This window comes from Heloderma suspectum, chromosome 14 (assembly GCF_057233095.1).
Source record: "Heloderma suspectum isolate Gila_16-S chromosome 14, 16-S_ref, whole genome shotgun sequence".
Classification (NCBI taxonomy): domain Eukaryota; kingdom Metazoa; phylum Chordata; class Lepidosauria; order Squamata; family Helodermatidae; genus Heloderma; species Heloderma suspectum.
Window position 1 is genome coordinate 20,919,146 of NC_139471.1, and position 16,637 is coordinate 20,935,782.

General features: G+C 50.2%; 1 protein-coding gene across 5 annotated transcripts in view; it reads left to right on the forward strand.

Moving 5' to 3' along the window:
* The window catches only part of CIZ1 (CDKN1A interacting zinc finger protein 1), a 37,931-nt gene extending 22,909 nt beyond the window's left edge, over window positions 1-15,022 (forward strand). For all 5 annotated transcript variants that reach the window (XM_084821427.1, XM_084821426.1, XM_084821428.1 and 2 more), the window contains 7 exons: window positions 814-944; window positions 1,961-2,045; window positions 3,085-3,198; window positions 4,520-4,702; window positions 7,009-7,078; window positions 8,619-8,740; window positions 14,331-15,022. In XM_084821427.1, coding sequence (XP_084677553.1) covers window positions 814-944; window positions 1,961-2,045; window positions 3,085-3,198; window positions 4,520-4,702; window positions 7,009-7,078; window positions 8,619-8,740; window positions 14,331-14,849 — 1,224 coding nt within the window. In that variant the 3' untranslated portion in view covers window positions 14,850-15,022. The remainder of the gene's footprint in view (window positions 1-813; window positions 945-1,960; window positions 2,046-3,084; window positions 3,199-4,519; window positions 4,703-7,008; window positions 7,079-8,618; window positions 8,741-14,330) is intronic.
* Window positions 15,023-16,637: the final 1,615 nt, after the last annotated feature.

A 16,637-nucleotide genomic window follows, 5' to 3' on the forward strand; every position in this document is an offset into this window, starting at 1 on the left:
CATGGCTGTACTGTGTTACGGCTAGGATTCAAAACACCCCACAACTAATTCTGCACGTTTGGAGTGGGGGAATGTTGCTTCTTAAACAGTTATCTCCTTGGTTCCTGGCCAGTATTTCGGGACACGTAGATGGACTCTTACATCACTGTTGGGGTAGCCAACCTGAAATGAAGAGGTTTGCCAGATTTAAGTCAGAATCATAGAATAGTAGGGTTGGAAGGGGCCTACGAGGCCATCGAGTCCAACCCCCTGCTCAGTGCAGGAATCTAGGTTAGAGCATCCCTGACAGGTGGCTGTCCAGCCTCGTCTTGAAGGCCTCCAGTGTGGGAGAGCCCACCACCTCCCCAGGTCATGGGTTCCATTGTCGTATTGCTCTAACAGTCAGGAGGTTTTTCCTGATGTTCAGCTGGAACCTGGCTTCCTGCAACTTGAGCCCATGATTCCGTATCCTGCATTCTGGGACAATCGAGAAGAGATCCTGGCCTTCCTCTCTGTGACAACCTTTCAAGTCCTTGAAGAGCGCTATCCTATCTCAGTCTTCTCTTTTCAAGGCTAAACATGCCCAGTTCTTTCAGTCTCTCTTCATAGGGCTTTGTTTCCAGTCCCCTGATCATCCTTGTTGCCCTCCTGTGAACCCTCTCCAGCTTGTCTGCATCCTTCTTAAAGTGCGGTGACCAGAACTGGACACAGTACTCCAGATGAGGCCTAACCAGTGCTGAGGAGAGGGGAACTAGTTTCCCGGGATTTGGAAGCTATGCTTCTATGAATGCAGCTAACTGATTCTCTCTCTCTCTCTCTCTTCCTCTGTGCTAGAATTTCCAGGCGCACATGGCAGGTGTTCAGCACCAGCAGCGGCTTCAGGAGATCCAACACATGAGTAACATCTGCTTAGTCTCATTGCTGCCCATGGTGAAGGAACAGAGCTCCCTGGCTGAATTAGATGGGTACGTGCAGGTTGTAAAATTCTGCAACTTGGAAATTAGATCCCTAAAGTTATTGGTGTGTCTGTGTCGTCCCCCCCCCCCCCCCCGGCACATCACAATAAAAATAAATGGTGCCACATTATATGGAGTGGAGCAGCATTTCTCAAACTGTGGGCTGGAGACTGCCAGGGGGTCTCAGCTCACGTTCAGGTGGGCCTCAGTGCTACAATCCATCCAGTACCTCCAGGGAGGAGGGAGGGATGAAAGAAACCAGCAGTGTTGGGAGAGAGGTTATATACTGGAATATTAGTCATGGAACTAGAAGAGACTCAGGGAATTGTGGTTTTTAATTATTAACGGCTTTTTTATTGAATTAAATTCTGTTTATACCGACATCGCTGTATTGAAAGCCGCTTTGCGAAGGCTTTTTACTTTGAAACATGGGGTATAAATACCTAAATAAATGAAGTGTGAGAGGAGAAGAGGAGGGAAAGAAGGCCGGGAGATGACTAAGAATACCTGAAAGGCATGTAGGGGCTGGAGGAACAGTATCAAATGAAAAGTCCTCCACTTAGAGCCTCTCGATCAGCACATTTTGCCAGAAAGCTTCAGCTGTTGAGCGGTATAGAAATGTAATAAATGAAATGAAACGGGTAGGCTGAGCTGTGATTCCTCCAGAGGCAAAGTCTATACGTAACTTGAGGAAAGCTAAACAATGGGACTCTCTGCCACGAGGAAAACACAGTGGCAAAGAGTTTAGCAATCTCCAAAGAGGGATAAGGTATCAATATAACATGATATCAGTAATTGCCAGTTGATAATGCCAGCCGTCCCCTCCATTTGCCGCCATCTTGTGACTGGCTCCGTCCCTGCATTACCGTTTTGTGGCTGGTGGGCCTCAGTGCTTTTCAGCTCCCTCAAGGGGGTCCTGAGGGTGGAAAGCTTGAGAACTCCTGCTAGAGAGACAGCGGGCAGTAGAGATCTCCCTGCAGCGTTAGTGTTGTTGTTGTTTTAATAGGATCCTCTTGTACCTTCAGGGAGAGCCAACAGCGATGGTGTAACACCTGCCAGATAAATTTTACAGGTGATCTGATCAAGCATCGCCGGACTCAGGAACATAAGGTTCTTACCTTCTTTCTCTTACTCGGGAACATACAGTTCTTACGTTCTTTCTCTTCACACATTCCTCTTCACTCCAGGTTTTCAGGGAGGGGTCGGATGCAAAAGGACACACTAGTGCAGCATGCCCCAACCTGACGCCCTCCAGATGTGATGGACTACAACCCCCATCAGCCCCAGCCAGGCTGGGGCTGATGGGGGTTGTAGTCCATCACATCTGGAGGGCGTCAGGTTGGGGCATGCTGCATCAGCTGCTTCCTCGTTTATCTGTTGGGGTAACGAGCAGAGGATACAGTAGGTTCTCGTTCTTGGATTTAAAAACTAACAAATTAACAGCATTTTAACTTAACAGCATTTATATGCCGCCCAATAAAAGTGTTCTCTGGTCAGCTTACGAATAATAAAGCATTTTAAAATACAACAATAATTGCAGAATCAAAACCGTAAATGGATTCCAGCCTAAACATTCAGCATGCACGTTTCAGTAGCAGAGAGCAAGGCAGCACAGAGAAATACACAGCATCACAAAAGAGTATCCAACAGATCTAAAACCGAGCGGATTCAGAAGCTCACGCTGTAAAAGCCTGGCCAAATAAAAAGGCGTTCACCTGGTGCTGAAAAGACCACGTAGAAGGTCTGTGGGTGGGTGTGCTTTCTCCTAAGAGTTCAAATTGCTTCATGTGCATGGCATCCTCACAACAGTCCTGTAAGGCAGGCCAGTATTTTTTTTTTACCCATATTTCAGATGGGAGGCTAAAGGGGCGGGGGGGAGGGAGAGAGAGGGAGGGAGAGAGAGAGAGAACGTGCGAGCACAGAGGTTTGCCTAAAGCCTCCCAGAGAGCTCATGGATGAGTTGAGGTTTGAAGCTTCACCGCTCATCTCTCTTGTCTGATGCGGCATAGCAGAGTTTTCAGAGGGAGCCTTTCCCTAAAGCGACGTCACACCGAACATACTTGGATGTGCTTGCCTTGACCAAATGCCATATTATCTCTTACCTTCTCCCGCCACTGCCCCCGCCGCTTTCGTTCTCTTCTCATTGCAGCTCTCCAAGCAAGCTCTCCGTCCCTTTTGCACAGTATGCAGCCGGCACTTCAGGAGCCCGCGCAAGTTTGTGGAGCACATGAAGTCCTTGGAGCACAAGGAGAAGGCCAAAGAGGTAATGGCGGGCGTGCCTCCCGGGGAAGGCAGCACTGATGCACCAGGTAGAACTTTGCAGGGATTCAGGGGTCCGCGGTTGGCACCTTTGGGCTTTTCTCTGCGATCCTCAGCGCTACCTCGGAAGCTGCCTTATCCGGAGTCAGACCCTGGGTCCATCCAGCCCAGTATTGTCGACGCTGACTGGCAGCAGCGGCTTTCCAGGGCTTCAGGCAGGATTCCTTCCTAGCCATAGCTGGAGGTGCTGCTGGGGAATCAAATCTGGGACCTTCTGCATGCAAAGCGGGGGCTCTGCCACCGAGCTACGGCCCCTCCCCGAGTGCTGTGCTTTGGGAACATACGAAGCTGCCTTACGCCAGGTGAGACATGGCTCATTAGTGCAATAGTGACTATTCTAATGGGCAGCAGCTCTCTAGGGTCTCGAACAGAGAGAGGTTTCTCCCATCCCCTGTTACTTGATCCTTTCTTAACTGGAGATGCCAGGGACTGAACCTCGGGCCTTTCTGCACGCAGGGCGTGGGCTGTACTCCTGAGCCGTGTAGTTCCTTCTCCTTATATTCCTGCTCCTTATATGGAGCTGCCTTATATTCAGTGGAGGCTGGGGGCTCCGATGTCAGTGGAGCGGTGAATCCACTCTGGGTTTCAGCCAGGACTCTAAAGGAGCTATCCAAGGTCCGAACCAGAGTTTGGATTGGTTCGGATTGAAACCTGGAGCAGATTTACCACCCCGCTGACATTGACGCCACCAGCCTCCGGGGCTTATATTGGATCTACCCAGTATTGTTTATTGTGACCAGCAGCGGCTATCCACAGCATTTCTCTCTTCCTCTGCTCTCCCATATCCTTTTTTAAAAGTGGGATTGAGCCTGGGGCCTTCTACATGCAATGAATGGGCTCTCGCACTGAGCCATGGCCGCCCTCAGGATGATGCAGCATCTGTGATTTCCCAAATTACAGCCTTGAGACGCACAAGACTTCAAGGGCTTGTGGATCATGTAGTCAGAAGCCTACATAGGAAGTAGTCTAGCTAGCAAGCATCCTTTGGCTAGGCCAGGTTGCAACCAGGCGAGGAAAACAGAAGGGCAAGGGGCTTTGCGCCTGGACGTTTTGCGCTTCTGGTGGGATGTGGTGGGACCTGTGAGTGTGCGCCTTTCACGACTGGCGGGAGCCCGCACATTTCCCTTTTGGATGTTGCTCTGGAAGCACCAAAGGTGGCTGTAGGAGCTGGATTTGGAACATCAAAACCGACTTGCCATTTCTCTCTCTCTCTCTCTCTCTCTCTCTCTGTCTGTTCTCATCTCCTTCCTCTCATGCCTGGCCAGGTGAGGCTGGGTGAGAAGGAGCAGGGCAGGCCGGAGGACTCTGAGGAGCTCATAACGGTCGATGCTGTTGGCTGTTTTGAAGAGGAGGAGGAGGAGGAAGAAGAGGAAGAGGAAGAAGTTGGAGAGGAGGAGGCCAACCCTGAGATGGGGCAGCTGGACAAGGAAGAGCCTCTGCCAAAGCGGGTTTGTGTTCCAGAAGAGAGTGCTGTGGTTGGGAGAATAAGCAAAAAGCTGGCTGCACTACGCAGTTCTGCAGGATACTGTGTTGAATGTTTTGTTTCAGAGGGGCCCGTTCAGTGGACCAGAGAAACAAAACAGATGCCTCTGGAGCCAGCCATCTCATGGGGTGTATGTTTGTGTTTGGGGTATCTGGGTTCCTCTGCGTTCGCAAAGTAGGGGAGGGAAGGCACGGCAGCGATATATGGGAGAATATATTTCTGATTTAAGGAACATCGGAAGCTGCCATATATGGAGTCAGTCCCCTGCTCAGTCTAGCCCAGCATTGTCAACACAGACTGGCAGCAATGGCTCTGCAGGGTTTCAGGCAGGAATTTTTCCAGCCTTACCCGGAGATGCTGTCGGGGGTCAAACCAGGGACCTCCTGCATGCAAACCATGAGCATTGGTCCTAAAAATAAAGTAAGATTCTAGTCCTTAGGATTCTAATAAAGGGCTGAATTAAACAGGAACAGCAGGAGCTCCTTATCCTGAGTCAGACCCTGGGCCCATCTAGCCCTGTATTGTCGACACCGACTGGCCACAGCGGCTCTCTGGGGTTTCAGGCAGGAGTTTTTCCAGCCCTACCTGGAGATGCTGGCGGGGATCGAACCAGGGACCTTCTGCGTGCAAAGGTGGTGCTCTGCCAGTGACCAGTGGTGCCATTTATCCTGTGGTGGGGGCGTGGGCAGCTTTGCCTTGCTTCCAAGTTTCCCTGGAGCGCCTGGTTAAGTGCTGGCCCAGGTCCTGACTCAGCAAGGTCATTTCTACACTAGGACCTGCTGAACAGAGGCACAACCTCCTCTCCCCAGCAACTTCACACGGCAGTTTGGAACAGGAGGAAAATGTGTTTCTTTTCTGTGGCCTCTGTGCAGTCCCACACTGTGCATGGAGCAGGATTTTGGAAACTGCCGGACTTGCAGAAGGTAGATTTCCAGATGGTTGGAACTTCAGCTCCCAGAAGCCCCTGCCAGCATGGCTGCTGGAATGCTGGGAGTTGAAGTCCAAAACATCTGGGGATGAGCCATCTGCCCACCCTGTGCTGGAGCAGTCTTCCCAACCTGGTGCCCTCCAGAGGTTTTGGACTTCAACACCCAGCTCCCCATGGCCAGCGGGGCCAGCCCCAGCAGTCTGCCCCACCACACGCCAGGCTGCTCCTCCCTTCCAAAGGGTTTCATTTTCACTGATACATTTATTTGACGTCTCTGTTGCGCCTCCTCCCGGCTCGGCAACTCTGCCCCTGGCAGCTCCCCACAGCCATTCGAGACAAGCTGGGGCCCGGTGAATGGTCTAGACCAGCCTTCCCCAACCTGGCGCCCTTCAGATGTGTTGGACTGCAGTTCCCGTTATTGGCCATGGCAGCTGGGAACAATGGGAAGTTGTAGTCCAACACATATCAAGGGCACCAGGCTGGGGAAGGCTGGTCTAGGAGCATCGGATGCCGCAGAATTGCTGAAGTGAAGTAGGTAAGAACATAAAAACATGTAGGTAAGAACATAAAAACATGAGAGCCCTGCTGGATCAGGCCAAGGGTCCATGTAGTCCATCCCGTTCACACAGTGGCCAACCAGCTGCTCACGGGAAACCCACAAGCAGGACATGAGTGCAACAGCACTCTCCCGTCCATGTTCCCCAGCAACTGGTGTACACAGGCATACTGCCTCTGGCACTGGAGGTGGCACAGAACCATCAGGACTAGTAGCCTTTGATAGCCTTCTCCAGGAATTTGTCCAATCTCATTTTAGAGTTGGTGTCCATCACTACATCTTGCAGTAGCGAATTCTGTAGTTTGACCCTGCGCTGTGTGAAGAAGTCCTTCCTTTTACCTGTCCTGAATCTCCCACCAATCAACTTCATAGGAGGACCCCTTTGGGTTCTCGTATTATGAGAGAGGGAGAAAAATGTCTCCCTCTCCACTGTCGCCACACCTGGCATAACTCTGAACACCTCTGTCATGTCTCCCCTCACTTGCCTTTCCTCTAAGCTAAACAGTCCCAGCTGTTGTAACCTTCCCTCATAGGGGAGATGCTCCAGCCCCTTGATCATTTCAGTTGCCCTTTTCTGCCTTTTTTCCAACTCTACAATATCCTTTTGTAGGTATGCGCCTGATCCGTCTCCCGGATGGCAAATGCGCCTTTGGTCTGATCCAGCAGGGCTCCTTTTTTGTTTTTATGTAGGAGATCAAAGTGCAATTGAACACTTTCCTAACCTCCGCCTGGGGCATGAGAGTGACATTTGGAAGTTAACTTTTTCCCCCTCCTGGTTCTTGGGCAGGTTGGACTGAAGGAAGTGTCAACAGAAGACTCTGGAGGGAATGAGGAATACTGTCCGGATACCATCTATGGTAAGCAAACAGTTCATGTTTCGGTGTGCGTGTGTTGCCTCCTCTCACTCTGGCCGGAGGACACCAGCACCATCCTCCGCCAGCTGATTCGAATTGAGGTAGGTTGGCAGTGCTTGAAAAAAGAGAAGCTTAGGGCACAATCCTATGCATGTTTAGACAGAAAGAAGTCCTACAACTGGCTGGGGCATGCTGGGAGTTGTAGGACTTTTTTCTGTCTAAACATGCGTAGGATTGCGCCCTTATTGTCCAATCAGCTTCTACAGACGTTGTTGGACTGCAGCTCCCAGCATTCCTGCCCATTGGCCATGCTGGCTAGGGCTGATGGGAGTTGAACTCCAAAACATCTGGAGGGCACCAGGCTGGGGAAAGTTCTTCTATGTAGTAAAAGTTCAGAGATAAGCTGTCTAATCTGCTGAGGGTTTGCTTGGTGTCTCTTCGCAGGGAAATTTGTGGAGGATATTTCTACGAATGGCTGTTATGATGTTTAAAAAACCCGTAAAACACAATCTCCATATTTAGGGGCAGCATAAACCTCTGAACACGAGATACAAACCACAGGGGCTTTGTGCTGATTTTCACTATTAGGGTTGAGCTCTGAAATGCACAAAGTAACAGTCGCCCCTCTAAGCATGTAGAGAGCGTGTTTTCCTCACCCCTAACCACATATTGCCTCTACATATTTAGCCTGAGAGCAGCATGGGCAGAGCAGCATGGGCTTAGAAGGCCAGTGTGAGCCCCAGCACCTATCATTATATAAGAACAGCTCCAGTGAGACACCTTTTGGCGGTATCCTACCCCCCTTTCTGTCTTATGACCCAGTTCACATGTCACGCTGCAATTCCTGGATTGTTTAACCCAGGAACGAGGAAAGCAGTGAGCGCACTGCCCCCCGCGTGCTCGTGCCGTTTTGGCTTTTAATTAACAACCCAGGAATTCAGCGTGACACGCGAGTCAGGCCTGTGCCTCACTTTCCCTAAAAACCTCAATTTTTTAAGAAAGCAGATAACCAAAGTGGCAGACTTAATTGTAGCATCTGTGAACACCTTTGGACATCTCTCTTTTTTCTCTCTCTCCCCCTCCTAGTCCATTGTTCATGCTATCCTATCCCCCTCTTTCCTGAGGCAGATGCAATAATGATTCATTCCATGTATATTCTGTATGTGTGTGCCTGTCTGTCTTTCTCCCACCTGTTTCCTGCTTAGTTTTGTCTCCATTTCACTAGATCGTGCGTTCTTTGCAGTTTTGCGTGGTTCCTCCTCCCCCTCCTCATTTTATTTCTGTTCGCTTTGTTCCAGTTGCCAGCTTGCTGCCTTATGTCAGCCGTGCAACTAGATTGTAGTAAAACAGATCTGGACAACAAGCACTTAAAGAAAAAAACCTTTATCCTTTAAAAAAGAGCTACCTCCCTTTTCGGCATACTATATATTTTATGTAATATTTATGTTTCGCTTTTATGATTTCTAGAATTTTATTATTTCTTTATTCTTTCAGTTCCATTCAATGTGATCTGTGACTTCCCTTCCCCTCCCTCGTTTCACAGGCCCGGATTTTCTGGTCCCCGTGGCAGGATTCCTCTGCAGGTTGTGTCACAAATTCTACCATAGCGCCTCCGCTGGCCGGCTCGCCCACTGCAAGTCCCTGATGCATTTTGAAAACCTTCAGGTTAGATGCTTCTGCAGAGCCTGTTCTTGCCCCGTGGCTGTCCGCGCAGGACCTTGTCTTCCTCTAGCAAGCTGCTTTCGCAGTGCCTTCCGATTTTGTCCCTGATGCTGTCCTTCCGCTCATTGTGCTTGTGTTGATCGTCATCCTTGGTAGATCAACGGCTGTTCCACTAACCAATGCACTTCTGTGCTGCTTCGTCCATTCATTCTTGGGGTTGCATTCGAACGCAAACCATGCCTAGATACATTTCTCAGGGGGATTTATCTTCCTTCCTTACTGCTTGCACAACTTTCTGTGTGTCTGAGTACTTTTTTCTTCTTTAAACACCACATTTGCGTATCCCCCATCCTCCAAGGAGCTCAAAACTATGTACATGGGTTTTTTTCTCTGCATTTCATCCTTGCAACAGACCTGTAAGGTAGGCTCAGCTGCAGTGGTGCCTGGCGCAAGGTCACCCAGTGGCTCAGCAGGGATTTGATCTCTGGTCTCCCTGCTCCTAGCCTAGCATGCTACTCATTAGACCAGGGGTGGGCAGAAGGTAGGCCTCCAGATATACCGAACTTCAACTCCCAGCATTCCTGACTATTGGCCATGCTGGGAGGGGCTTATGAGAATCGAAGCCCAAAACATCTGGAGATCTACCTTCTGCCCAACCCTGCATTATACCCCGTGGCGCTCGGTCCTCCTCCTGTACTGAACCTAGGTTTAGATGAGGTTATCCCAGAGTTCTCCTGTGTTCAGCTTTCTCGCTAAGGAAGACCCTGGAAATAATTAGATTCTGGTAATCTTCACATGACCAGGCAGGGTTTTTTTGTGAGGTGTACATGTTTCTGTTTAGATGCTTCCTCCGTAGACCAGGAAGTGCAATGTATGAATGGATTGTTAAAATGAAGGAACTCTGTATGTGGACATCACAGTAGTTGGAAATTTTCAGGCCTTCGTTCAGGGGTAAGCAACCTTTTTAACCCGTGGGCGCATCCTGGGCACCTCCACAAAATGGCTGCCATTGGGTGGGGGGGATGTAGCTAGTAACAAAGGACAAGCAACTTGCCCCAAAGACTTAGGACAAGGCGAAGTGGGGGCTGAGCCCCAATACACTAAACACTTCCGTTGACGCCCACCGTCCTTTTTTATTGTTTCCTTTCTATTTCTTGGTGTGCTGCACCATCTAAAGGAGTGTGCTGCAGAGGAAAGCATTGGTTTGTGTTCGCCCATCATCTTTTTCAAAACCAGGGTTCAGCTGTAGAACATGGGAAAGTACAACGAGTTTAAGCATGGGTAGACTTCCTTTATTCCCTCACCAGTGTCAAACCACCACACCAGTTTCTGCATATCTGGGATTGGGCTGTTTGACTCCCAGGTCACCTGTGTCAGAGAGTGTGTGTGTGTGTGTGTGTGTGTGAGAGAGAGAGAGTGTGTGTGTGTGAGAGAGAGAGGGGGAGAGAGTGTGTGTGTGAGTGTGCGCGTGAGTGTGTGTGTGAGTGTGCGCGTGAGTGTGTGTGTGAGTGTGCGCGTGAGAGTGAGTGTGCGCGTGAGAGTGAGTGTGCGCGTGAGAGTGAGTGCGCGCGCAAGGGTGAGTGTGTGTGTGTGTGTGAGAGTGTGTGTGTGTGTGTGTGTGTGAGAGAGAGAGAGTGTGTGTGACCTTACTATATTTTAAATCTTTGCACTGCTGCTTTTTATCTTTATTTGGTTTTATATGGTAGTTTTAAACTTCTATATTATATTTTATCATGTTGTATTTTATGGTTTTAATTGCTGTGAAGTGCCCAGAAAGCGTTGGCTATTGGGCAGTATAGAAATGCAATAAAAAATAAAAATGAGTGGAGGAGGAGCCATAGATAGGACACTGTTGAAACTAGAGAGTGGTTTTGCTATGGGCCGGGATCCAAAGACCTGGTCTGCGTTGCAGCAAAGAGAACCATGCGCATAGCCAGACTTTGCTTCTTGATTTTGTTGTGGCATTTCCCGCCGTTGAAGAAATAAGCAACCGTGCACTTTGCTAAAGAGGCTAGCTGCTTTGTAAAGTGCACAGAGGCTTGTTTCTTGAGCAGTGGGAACTGCTGCAACAAGACTGGGAAGAAAAGTTCCAATGGCATTCGATTCCCTGCATGTATACAGTTTTGCCCATGGGCTGTAGACTTGCACCACCTAGAAAACTGTGGCATACACAGCACCCTCCGTACGTTCGTTCATTCCAGATGGTGACTTTCAGATCCTAAATAACTGTCAATTTTATCTTGCTTAAAACCCGTTGGTCCCTTTTCTTTTTAAGAGGCATACACAGAGCCAAAGCAAAGGCAGCCAACAGCCAAGAACATCTAGACCTCCACTCACGTTCTGTCATATGAATGCTGCTGCTTTTTTGTAATGGAGTTTGCACTTTTGTCACTAGAACATTTTGACATTCTCTTCCCTTTTAAGGAGCGTGGGAGTTCTCGTTTTATGCAGAGATAAACATAGGTAAATGGGGATGCTTCAAAGGAGGTGACCAGGAACTATGCAGGAGGTGAAGAAATGGGGGCTCTGGAGTCTAAACTTGAGACTGTAACGGGCCACTCTCCCAGAGATCTCCCCTTGTTATCTCCAATCACAGACTGGAGATAACAAGGAGAGTCCTCTGCCCCAAGCCCCTGGTAGGCTCCTGGCCAGGGGGTGGGAACCACAGAGGGAGCCCAAGCTTCAGCGGGATGGAGGTCCCCCATCAGCATGGTTTGGACTACAACTTCCATCAGTCCCCAGCCCCTCCTCTGGGAGGAGGCAGCTTGGGGAAGACTGCTTTATTCCCATCTTCCATCCTTTTAGTACCCCCGGGACTGAGTGCTGACCTTGAGGAGTGCTGAGGAAATGGCTGATGCAGAATGCTGCAACCTGGCCCTGGGGCAGGGCAGGGCGCTGCGATTCCCCATCTCTATGAGTGTCTCCAGCTTTTCATTCTTGAGTGCAGTGAGGTGCTAGTGGCCACCTATAAAGCCATGGATGGCTCAGTGAACATCTGTAGCACTTTAGAATAGTCAAAATGCTTCTACAGCATTACGTTGGAGGATATGGATAACGGTTGCAATGCTTGAGACATGTATGTATGGGGGCGGGGGTAGATGCAAAGCGGCACAACAGCAAAGCAGCCAGGGGCTCTGGATCCACTGTGGATGCTGTTGTCAGGAGCGCCCTACTGGCCTCTTTCAGTACACTCCAATAGCCAACTCAAGACACAGACGAAAGGATTCTTTTTAAGGCTTTAATCCTTTTACAACTTAATGACTCTTTCAGATGCTAATCACCAGCGACTAAGCAATGAACAGCGGAGTAGCCTATGCTCTGGGTAGGCAGCTGGTCCCCGTTTGAAGGAGAATCACTTGAAAACCCTGAACTTATGGGCTAGGGAGAGATCCTCCCTCTTTCCCTTGGGTCCACAGGAGGCGGCTGTTGCTTGCGCGCCAAATGGCACTACGCCTCCTTTCCGCGCCCTCCATCGCTCGTCGCTCCCTGCATCTGTGTCGAGAGTCCAGCAAGCCCCCCTCCCACGCTCTCTCACTGCCCGGGTCACTATCTCTCCCAGGAATGCTGGCAGGAGGAATCTCTGCCAGCTGCTGTGCCTGTGAGGGATGAGCTGGCTCCTCTCCCACGGATTGCTGATCCTCCTCAGAATCAGAACCGCTCTGGGGTTCTATCGGCTCGGTTTCCACCCTGACAGCCATCAGTCTTAAGTCACAATATAGAAGAAAGAGAGACTAACAGCAGAGTAATTTCAAAATATATTTAGGGCGCACTCCTATGGAGATAGTTGGCAGCCTCAATATCCTCACCTCCATGCGCCAGCCACCCTGCATTTTTGGCTAGATGGCCCATTTTGGCTATCTAGTATGAAAAGAATCCTTTAACCTCACCCCTAATGTGTTATGTATACCCCAGATTGGCTTGTGTTTAGTATGAACCAGAGTTACTCCATGTTGTTGGCATCATAGTCTGTAAGAAGCAAATTACAACCTGTAAGCAGTTTCTCTGTGAACTGAAAGGGAGGATGAATTCCTCCCCAGACTGCGGGCTGATAACATTGTATTTTGTGCAGTAACTGAGTGTTAGTAGCTGGCGAGCATCCACCCCAGTCCAGGGGAAGAACATTCAGCCCCTTTCAGATAACAGACTGTGTGAATGCCTCCAAGTAATGCGGCTACTAGAGCATGGCCAGAGTTCTTCCCTATATGTGATGTATTTTGCTGTATAAAAGCCCGCCCCACTGAACACTCAGGGCTCTCTGCCCCTCTGCTGACAGAGTGCCTTGCTGGCCATGCAATAAAGCGCTTTCAGATCCAGAGTCTTACCCGTGTCTACTGTGATCCACTGTCCAGCTAGACAACAAGGAGCGTGTTCCGCTCACACAGCACTAGCCACGGCTTTGGGAAGGGGGAGAGAAGGAGGCTGCGCAGCACATAGGAAACCACATAAAGCGGCTTCCGCGGTCTCCTCCCCGCCCCCAAGACCACCACCCTTTTCTCGTCTCTGTGTTTTGTTTCCGAGCATGGAGATGTAGCCAACACGGAAAGAACCGTGATGGTATGAGGGAGCAGTGAGCATGGTTCCTGGGAACTGCGTTTGGAGCCCTGGCTTCGACCTCGGCTCCCAGAAACTGAACAATCCTGTGGCCCTCTAGATAGCGTCTAGTGGGCCTGGGAATGCTCCCATAGCATACAGTGTTTCGCTTTCTGCCATCATCAGCAGCTGTGATGTTAAACGGATACCAAGAGTGTCAGTTTGGAATGCTAGGAGATGAAAATTCCTAAGGAGAAAAATTAAAAACAGAGATGAGTGGTATAGAACTTATGAATTGCCCTCCAGATGAAGGCCATATGGTATCCATTTAACATCAAAGTTACCGATGAAGGTGGAAGCCAAAACGTTAAGCTCTTAATATATTTTTTACCTTACTCTGTTGTTCATCTATCTTTCATGCGTGTGTGTAACAAACATACCACCCATAATAGCGAACAGGCATCTTAAGACATGGAATGGGTACGTATTCCATACTAAAATTCTGCAATCCATGTAAACGATGCAGTTTTGAACAGATGTGTGTAACTTAGTCTGCAGCGTCTACTGTCTTGCATAATTCTGATTTTGCTAGTCACAGAAAGACAAGAAGCAGTAGTGCCAGGTCTTGAGGTCTTGCCCCCAACCACTGGAAATCTCACTCAACTCCTGTGGCTTGAGAAGGTATTATTGCCCACAAATATCTTTGTAGCCATGAGGACTAGCAACTTACTTCAGTAAAAGGAAATGTAATACCACATCCCATGTTCCCATGGATTTACACCCTGGCTGTAAGGTAGACCGACCTTCTCCAACCTGGTCCCTTCCATATGTGTTGGACTACAACTCCATGGGCCACGCTGGCTTGGAATTATGGAAGTTGTAGTCCAACCTCTGGAAGACACCAGGTTGGGAAGGCTGCACTAGACCCTGTTGGTCAGGACAGGTGCAAGTTCTTTGTAAGACTCTTTGTGCAAGCTTGCCCCAGACTCACTCAAGGTTGAGCATCTTTGACTGTCTTGGCCTAATTATCGGTGACCCTGGCTTGTTTTTCCCCCATCTGCAGAGGTACAAAGCCACCAGGCCGCAGGCTGCGGTCATGCCTGTGGAGTCTTCCTTGCATCCTCAGCCAGATGACCAACGAACCGCCGTTGCTGCTAAGACAGAGGATAAGACTGAGACGGCTCCTTCCGAAAAGGCAGTCATGGCATTCGTGGCAGCTGGGGATTCCCCAGCAGAGGAGGCGGCCTCTGCAGCCCAGAGGATCCACCCAGCAGCTGTTGAAACTGGGGGTGTGTGTGGAGCCCTGGCCACAGGAGATGAGAAAAGCCATCTCGCCGCCCTTGGCAAGGGCGTCTTGCGGCAAGACAGCAATGCCGGTGCAAAGGGGGAAGCCCCGGGACTGCGCGCAGAAGAACCCTGCAAGGGAGCTGCGCAGGAAGCCAGCGCGGGGAGTGTCTCAGCAGACGAAGCCGAGTTTGGGGCGAACGAAGCCCCGGGCAGCCAAGACCAGGAAGCGGAAGCCCCAGCCACGGGGGAGTTCTCGACTGGCCGCAGGCGTTCGACGAGGCGAAGGGCCCGATAAGGGGGACTTGGCAGGAGCGTGCTCTCTTCCTGTAGGTTTTTCTGGAAATGTTTTATTCCACCCCCCACTCCTCTTTGTCCTCTACTTTTAGGCAAAAAGTAAGCTATAGTTTTACTGCAGTTTTTGTTAAATTAAAAGAAGAAAAAAAGCAACTTTCATGTGCTTGATACGGGATCTCTGCGCGCTGTTCTTGAAATTGACAGGGAGGCGCAGTTCTTGAAAGCCCCTGGGACAGGAAAGGAAGCGCTGACTTTGAGTGGTCTGCTACTAAGTAATTTAGGGCACAATCCTCATGGATCCATCCTTGACACCCGCAAGCCTGAACTCAGAGGCCTAGGAGTATCCAGTGCAGAGTGGGAGATGCAGCAGAAGCGATCTTCACCCCCGCTGTGCCTCTTGCTCTGTGGTTTAGCTAGACGGGCATTTTTGCCTCTCTGGCTGAGGCTTTGGGGAGGTGCGGAGGCTGGGGATACGGCGTAAGCCCTCCCCTCCCACCAGCACACCCCCTTTCCCTTCCCTCTAAGATCGCTGGCGTGGTTCTCTCTGTGCCCACTAAGAGGGGGCAGGGAGCTTGGACTCCTGGGTCTGAGCGCTGTCTCTGACCTCGGAGCCAGGAAGCCAAAGTACCCTATGGGCCCCACACTCTGTCTAGGGGCCATTAGCTGGCTGGGGCACGCTGGGGGTCGTAGGACTTCTGTCTGTCTAAGCATGCATAGGACTGCGCCCTTAAAATATTAAGGGCGAATGTGATGCATATTTAGACAGAAAAAAAGTCCTACAACTCCCAGCATGCCCCATCCAGCTATGCTGGCTGGGGTACGCTGGGAGGTATAGGACTTTTTTCTGTCTAAACATGCATCGGGTTGCGCTCTAAGTATGTCATCGCTCCGCCTGCCCCACCTCCTCGCCTCCCTGCGTTTAGACAAATCCCTTTGCATTTTTTAGCAAACATCTCTTTGCACGCTTTCTAGGGTGGGGAGAGACCCAAATGTAAAACATTTTCTTGCCAGCAGCTGGAGAACTGGGGCAATCGCTTTGATTGATCAAAAGTAGCTTTTTTAGAAATGTTGGGAACGTTTTACAGTAAATAGGTTTCTGAGTTCTATCATGAGAGTATGACAACAAAAACCAGAACCGTGGACAGAGCAGGTTCTTTGTACAACGCTGGAACTCTTTTTATATGTAACACACCCAAATCACCAGCAAGAGCTGTGGCTGGAGTCCGAACCCTTTTTGGGGATGAAAACAGGTGATGCGTAGGTACTGCCTCCTGCAGAGCACCCTTCCTCAACCTGGTGCCCTCCAGATGGAGCCAGTGTCGAGGGTAGGCATGGTTGGGCACCTGCCAAGGGCCCACACCCAGGAGGGGTCCACTGAAAAGAACCCCCTGGACTTGCTTCTCCTCTTCAACATTGCAACCTGCTTCTCTACCTGCCTCTTTCTCTGGCCCAGAAAACTGGCGGCAACAGCCAGGAAGCCAGATTCCGGCTGAACATCAGAAAAAACTTCCTGACTGTTAGAGCAATACGACAATGGAACCCATTCCCTGGGGAGGTGGTGGGCTCTCCCACCCTGGAGGCATCCAAGATGAAGCTGGACAGCAACCTGTCAGGGATGCTCTGACTTGGATTCCTGCACTGAGCTGGGGGTTGGACTCGATGGTCTGATAGGCCCCGTCCAACCCTACTGTTCTGTGATTCTATGACAAAGAGGGAGATGCCACAGCCTCCTTGCTCCCTGCCTCTCTGCCTGTCACGCAAGCGATGAGAAAGAGGAGCTGGTGACAAT